This window comes from Symphodus melops, assembly GCF_947650265.1.
Source record: "Symphodus melops genome assembly, chromosome: 1".
Lineage (NCBI taxonomy): Eukaryota > Metazoa > Chordata > Actinopteri > Labriformes > Labridae > Symphodus > Symphodus melops.
Window position 1 is genome coordinate 45,591,800 of NC_136691.1, and position 7,885 is coordinate 45,599,684.

General features: G+C 38.0%; 1 protein-coding gene across 1 annotated transcript; it reads right to left on the reverse strand.

Moving 5' to 3' along the window:
• Positions 1 to 3,282: 3,282 nt before the first annotated feature.
• On the reverse strand, positions 3,283 to 7,874 carry spring1 (SREBF pathway regulator in golgi 1). Its single transcript, XM_079340379.1, has 5 exons — positions 7,234 to 7,874; positions 5,796 to 5,952; positions 5,519 to 5,670; positions 4,343 to 4,456; positions 3,283 to 3,838 (listed from the first exon to the last, which is right to left on the reverse strand). The coding sequence occupies exons 1-5, from the start codon at positions 7,327 to 7,329 to the stop codon at positions 3,755 to 3,757; spliced, it is 603 nt and encodes a 200-aa protein (XP_079196505.1). The 5' UTR covers positions 7,330 to 7,874; the 3' UTR covers positions 3,283 to 3,754.
• Between the last annotated feature and the right edge of the window lie 11 nt (positions 7,875 to 7,885).

The following is a 7,885-nucleotide window of genomic DNA, read 5'->3' on the forward strand; positions in this document are numbered from 1 at the left end:
ATTACTCAAAGTGATACAGTAAAATACAGGATGTATTGTCATGTTTTAGTTTCAGAGAATTTATAATAACACTTAATCCACTTTATGTTACAGACAGAAGATAGAGTAAGGACCAAAATATGTTTTCTAAATACATCTGTTAAGTAACACCTGGTTTTCCTGGTGTTTCTGGAAACACATGGTGGAAATGTATGTGTTTTAATTGCTGACAAATTGTGAACTATGAGTTCATTCACCATATTTTCAAAGGCTAAATTGTAAAACAATTAATATCAGAATTTTAGAAAACACTATTGTAATTAAGATGTAAGTCCAATAATAACAAAGCTGACAACAGAGCACTTACTATTTCAAATAAATGCACAGATAAATACTCAATAAACACTTTTAATTTCTGTTATAGAATTTCTATAATTATAACAATTGCAAGATATGGTGACACGTTAATGTTAAACTTGTTTTAATTGAATTTAGGCACAGCTCTTGGCTGAGTTTTCCTGTTTTAAGCTTCAAGGGGCATATTTGCGATAAATTGAGATTTCAATATTATATTTCACTTTGTATTGTTTTTCTCAGGACGAAACCAATGGGAAGCACCTCGGCCCTTGGTCTCCGGGCTTTCCTGAGCTACAGGTCAACATAAACTCGTCTCCTCGCGGTTCAAAGGTTCAGTGCAGCCTCATGTTCATTGCTCAAGGGCTGGAGAAAGTCCTGGAGGATCAAAACAGCAACCTGAATCCTCATGAACCTCCACTTCACAAGAAGCTCAGAGAAACCATCTCCAAGGTCAGCATCCTTGCAGTGTGTATGAATGAAATCCTCGGAGGAGAGTGCTTTCCGGCGCCATCCCAGCCCATAATGCCCCCGCACATGTTTGAAAGGAAGCAGTGGAGCCACACTCTGCTGAAGACTGCCAAGGACTATCTGGACTGGCTTGAGGCTAAGATTGGGGGGCACATTTTAACAATCAAAAAGAAAATGAAGATTAAACATAAAGATACCAGAGCAACAATCACAGGCAAATACAAAATGATTCGTAAAGCTGCTGAGGCAACACAGCAGAACTACTTAGGGGGGAGTGCTTACCTCTTGTAATTTACCCTTGAGTTTGGATTGCAAAGTTTGTTACAAATTAAGGTGTAAAATAAGATGTATTGTTTGTTGACATGTCTCATACTGTGGAAATTGAGGTATGAAAATGTTCATCTTTTAAAAATAATAATAAATAAATAAATGTATGATTCCTGTTGCCAATAGCCTATATGTCCCCTTCTAATGTTGAGACAAAGCCTGTCTTTACATGTAGAGCTAATGCTACCTGCTGCTAAGCTTTAAGCATAGCCTAGCATTAAGTATAGAAATAGCAATCTAATGCCATCCAAAAAATTACAAATTCAAGCTTAATATAAAATATTCTCCCAAAGTTTATTAACTCACAATCCCATTACTTAAATAACAAAACAGGAAGTAACACTTTCCGGTATTTGATGGATTAGGCTAAAAAAAATCCAACTATTGTTGAGAGCCTTTTTCAAATTTGAAACTGAGTCCAGGTTTAGCTGTAGTATTATCTAATCCAAGACAGGCTAACAAGCTTGTAGTTTATATGCTAAAGACACTGAAAATCCAAAACCACTTCAGCTTTAAAATTATATAATTAAGAGCCCTACATTATAATAAGCAGTTAAAGGTATTAGAAATTAGCTTAAAAAACTATTGGAAATAATGTCATTTAAGTTTATATGGGCATTCTTGATGAGTTTAAATTTGCGCGGTTAAACTGATATTCTCACTGTTGTCAGATGTTCACATCAGTGTTAAATTCACAGATTATTTTCAAACAGCAATTCGTGTTCAATGTAGTTAATAATTTTGATTTTTCAGTGCTGGAGAAGGAAGTTTGGTTTGGTTAGGCACTAGCTAATGTTTCAGACTCATTCAGAGAACAAATGGAGGTAACTCAGCTAATAGTGACCATCTGAAATTAGACATTTTAGGATTAGAAGGCCTCTCTCTGCTGACTCTGACTTAAAGGTCTGAAGATACCGCTTAGGGTTTCAAAATACTTTTTAAATGTGCCATTGGTATAGGAGCCGAGCCAAAAGATGTCCATCAAACTGAGGGAGATATCAATCAATAGGAATTTTGTCAAGCCCACTCAGTCATTTATCATTGCGTTATCTCAAAACTGTTGTTTGGCTAGATTTCTTTAAAGTTTTTCACATTTATTTCAGTCTTATGAAATACCTATTAAGATTCCCAACTTTAGTAGGCTACTCATTTTTAAGATTTCTACCAGATTTTGCAAAGCTTTTGGATCAAAAGAAACCCCTCTAATGAATCCTCTCAAGACAGAAAGTTAATTTCCTTAAAAATAAAACTAGCCCTCTATAGACTGCATGAAAAATATTACTGTTCATTAAATGTGCTACTTTCCACCAGCTGATGTGGTTCCCATGTGACGGTAATTAATCAACTTGCCAAAGTGGCAATGAAAAGGGGCTCTAATACATTTCTTAATTACGATAGTTTGTTTGCTCAGCCTTCACAGTGATTAATTGTTTATTCCGGCCATCCATCCCTTGTGTGCAAGCTCCACCGCCTGAGGTAGTAAAAGAAGCTGATAAAAATCACGTTCAGAGAGCCACCACTAGTTTGGACTCCAATCACTGTAATCCACAGTCAATTTGTGGACAGATGGACATTGCACAGAGGCAGATATGTGTCAAACTCCCATCAAAGCAAAACAAGAAAACAACATTGTGACGAAGATTAATGAGAGCCTTGTCCTTCTAAAATGAAGCGATCAATTAAATACAATTCAAGTTTTGTGCCATGGCTCTGAAACTTTTGAGGCATGTTCAAGAAATAATGCAAATATCTGAAATTAAACTTTTGATATCACAAATGTAAAGCATGCAGAAATTGTCTCCCTTTGTTGCACACCTGTGCTTGTTTAAACAAAACAGCCTTTTATGGTTTAATTGTATTTTTATGGTAAAAGAACTTAAAGAAATATATTACAAAAAGATATCTTTTTCATGATTTGGCTTGATCATGCAGCGTTATCTTTTCCCTGGAACATCAGCAAGCTGTTCTTTTTCAACAACCATTAAATCAAGTTATTTTTCTTCCCTGAACAATTGTTAAGCTTCTAGAACCTTTAACTTTCAATACACTACACATACCCCAGAATTTGACCTCTCGTTACATCAGTAACATGCAGAATTTAATAAAAACCATAAAAACCCATCACCATTCCTAAAATATGTAGCGAACCAACACCATTTCACAGTCACGTTTATTAAATATTTTCTATTAAATAGTTTCACAGGCATGCACGAAGACACAGAAGTAATAACACATTCTTAGCGGCTTTTCAATATGTCCAATTAAACATACAAGAGCTGTTTCCTTCCTTTACTGTGAATGAAGCCATGACTCAGACTGGTTTGAAGTGAATTCTTGAGGTTGAGCTGCCAGCTATGTAGACCTGATGATCATCACGGATGAATGTATGACTATGCACTTATGAAGTGTAAAATAATAAAGTTACGCACAGTACAGCATTTGTCCAGTTTGAGTTTGATCCTGGTAATGTAAATGTTTTGCCACTATAATGCAAAATTGTCCAGAAAACAGTTGTTGGGTTTTTAGAGTCTTTTGTCCAAGCACCATTTGTGTCCAAACAGGGATGCTTCCCTGACCCACTGTTGTTCCTTCTCTTCCTTCACCAGAGTAACAAAGCCGAAGCTCACACAGGCAGGAGCTCTGGAGGACTCTCTCCATAGCAGTACTTTGCTTGAGGATTTCGGTATGTGTTCTCGTGTTGAACGCTCTGTATGAAAGTGGAAGATAAAATAAACAGGTTAACAATTTATATCATATAAATATTACTTAAAACTAAAATTAACAAATAAATATTTTCAAATAAGGCAGAACACGAAGACACTGATTTTGGGAAAGTGTTTGATTATTACCGGCACACAAACAAAGGTCGAAACGATGCAGAATGAGAGTAATACCTGTTTTCAGCTATACAGAATCAGTTTTAACATAAATTTAAAATAATAATCACTATAAAAAGAAGGGCCACTTCACAGTTTAATGGCCAATGAGAAGTAGAAATGCAATGAAGGAAACAGACGATATCATCTAGGTGGCTTTCACTGCTGAGTCAAATATCAACTTTAATGGTGAACAAAGGACAGGACGTGCGCTTGTGAATCTGTGAGAAAATGACATTAGTTATGAATATGTTTGAAAATTATCTGATCAGAAATCTGTGATTATCTTGTGTCAGAGGTGATGGTTAAACTGTTTTGTTGCATCTCATACATACTTGTGAAGATGTCCTACACTTGGCCAGGCACAGCTCAAAATGATCCTCCACAGCAGTGAAGAGATTCTGGAAGCCGTCAGCTGCACGATTCAGGAAGCGCTCAAGAAGAAGTTGCTGAGGAGAAGAACACAGATAAGAGGCTCAGAGAGTGATAAACACACAAGTACAGATTTCAATCTTTGACATGAAATGCAAAAACCACAGTGGGACCAAAAACCTTTACCAGTTTTTATTTGGTTTGGACTTTTTGGTTTTAAATTGAGTTTAGTTGTTTAAGTAGAATGTAATGCTGGTTCGGTAGTTGAGTATTTATTTTGTGAACATGCTTTTATAAGTCGTAGTGTTTGTTTTAGTTCTGTTATATAGGCTGCTTGTCAGGGTCAAGAGCCACAGGGGTCAGAAAAATCAAACATCATACAATAATACAAATACATATTCAAATACAAAGGATAAACAAGCAGCACTGTCCACAGAAGATAAACAGGTCACAACATTGGGTCACTCTTTTAGGCCTGGGCTCATCAGCTGAGCTGATGGATGTAAGCGGGGGCGACATGTGAAGGACAGGGACTCAATTACCAGCCCAGTAAAAGTCAGTCAACTCCTCAAAGATGATCGTCCATCTCTCCTTCATCGAGCTCATCCACAGTGACTGACCTTTCTTCTGCTGGGAGAGTCACGTCTCATTTCAAAAAACGACAAGTATTTCAAATGAGACTGGATGTACCTGCCCATTCAGATTGTCTCGAAACGAGACGCACAGATACACGCAGTGATGCGTCTCCCACTGCCTAGCCGCACCGACAGTGGTCTGTCATTCTCCCCCAGTATCAACAACATTTAAATAATCCATCGAAACAATCGGGAAAAAAGGGGGGAATTTCTTCAACAGAATAAAAATGGCAGTGTTCTGTAAAACAGATGTCTTGGTTTTCAACATCCATAACAACAAAACAAAACAGGACATTATCTTTTTTTTAATTATCAGATTATTATAAGAGCAGCATGCATCACTCATGTGGGTCAATTTAAATAGTATTTATGATTTTTTTCTTACAATTTAGTTTTCTTCTTTAGTTTTCATTTACAAAAATAATCTTGATATTCCCAGTCAAGCAGTTTCTGATGAAAGCAATAACCTAAGCCCCCTTAAAAGTCGGTGATGTGACAGATTACCTTATCAGGCTGGAGGCAGCAAGAAACGCAGTACTCATAGATGCTACAGCAGCCGTTGGCTAGGCAGCTCTTACAGATGTACTGTCTGGTAATGGGAGCATTGACGTTACAGCAGCCGTTAATCAGCAAGTCTTTTCTGTCACAGACGTAACCTGAAAAAGGTAAGAACAGATAAGCTTTATGCATCGTTTGATTAAAAGGCAACTCAACAAGTCCTGCAGAGCTGAGCTGTCGTCATCATCACTGTACAGTTCTGAGTAATGGCTTCATCTCTCACCTAATTCGTCGGTGAGCAGCGTCTTGCCCTGAATGGAGTTTCTGCACTGAGTCATCTGCCGGCTGCTGTTGCCCAAGTTAAAACGGACTTTCCAGGGGATACGGTGGTCTGAATCTCTGGCCTCCAAGAGCGTGCGGTCCCGTATGGTCCGCTCCTCCTGCAGAATTCACACGAAGGATCATGCAATTACAGATAAGATGAATTAAGATGAGAAATTAGTGTTTTCAGAGGTCGTAATATTCGTATCACAACCTCCTTCTCATTGCATAAAACATATCATGCAACAGAACGGTAGTTTTCCTCAGTTACATTTGCTTCCTACCATTTCTCTCATTGATCTAGTGTTTTTAGGAACTTAGAGTTAAAGAGAGGTCAAATTAGCTGATTTTATCAAGTACATTTAATGAATGCAAGAAAGAAGTCTTTGCATTAACATTTTATCATCAGTATTCATTCATCATTTATTCATCAGTATCAGTTTGAGGTGTGAAGTATGGGTTTAGTTGTTATTAAATCAATTACATGATTAAATAACATTGATTACGCAGCACAATTGATAAATGCAGAGAAAATCTTCCACCCATGGTTCCCAGAGATATTCAGTAACACACAAATTTAGTTGCAGCACTGAGATCAGGATCACAACAAGTGAAATACATTATTATTATTATATATACACTACATGCCAACATCTTTCCAGTTGAGTAGTTCCCCCTTAAAGATGACATATTATACCCCTTATCCACCTTTTCAAATAGTCCCCCTGTGCTCTAAATGAAACATCTGTGCTGTGGTCAAAAACATGAATGGAGCACCAGAGGAGGTTTGTGACCCTGTAGAAACTCTATCAGAACGCTCCGTTTTGCTGTGTACGTCTCTTTAAATGTAATGAGTTTTCCCAGTAGACGTCCCTCCTCTGTGGAGAGAATAAAAATGGCAGACCTGTGCAAAAGTTTTGCTCTAGACTGGAGGTGGAGTCCATGTTTGGAGATACCAGGGGAGGAGAGGGGATTTTCATAGACAATTTGAAACTGAGCCTTTTTCTCTGTGTGGTAAGACTTATGCAGACCACAAACAAAGGACTGGATGGATTTATTTCAAATTTTGAGGGTTGGTAGACACAAACCAGATAAATGTTCAAAAACACCGAAAAAGGTGATTTTTTTCATAATGTCCCCTTTAAATGGAGGTTTTACTTGTCTTTAATCATTTCTATATTGGGCCATTGAGGGTAATATTGTAAGTTAATGGACAGGGCTCCCTAAGTGCAACATTGGTTAAACAGGACAAGAAGATCCACCACGACTTGTTCAGGGATTTCTTGCCAAAAGGCCAAAATCATCCACGTTGTTGCTGCTGTGCTAACTTAAAACGAGTTTCATACTATAATCTCTTCAATGTACCCAGCCCCGTGTTTAGAGAGTGAGGATAGGTGTACCTGTTTGAGTGTGCTGGTGAGAAAGTAGATGAGAGACAGTCCGAAGACTACTCCCAGCACCCAGCGCTTTCTCAGTAATCTCCGCAGCACCATCATAGCGTCATGACTCAGCGAGGGAGACTCCGACAGTCCAACACGCGAAAACCTCCACCAGCAGCGATTCAACACCAATAAACTAATGACCTGTGTTTTTATTGAGTAGTGTGGTGATAAACTCGAAATGTGACCCGTTTGTTGGACGTTAGCTAGCGGTCCGTCCCATATCGAGTGCAAGGCTAGCCCATGTTGAGCATTTATTTTACTCACAAATATGCGTAATCCAGCACTGGCTGTAAAAAAAGAAAAAACGACTAGTCAATTAATGGACATGCAGACGATCAATATTTTGTCATAAAGCCTGCTTTGTTAGCATGCTAGCTAGTCGATCGTTAGCTTTCCGTCTAGGATAAACTAGATACTGATTTTAAAAAAAAAGTCTTATTTCTATTGCAGTATAGCAACACAGTTTTGTCTTCGTTGAAGAAACTGTGCAAAAAACGTCTAAAACCAGCAAATGTGTTAATTATCCTGCCAAACCTGACACCCAGCAGAAGCAAAACACATGTCCAACACGGATGTGGTGGTGTGTGAAGGAGAACGCTGATTGGTGGAT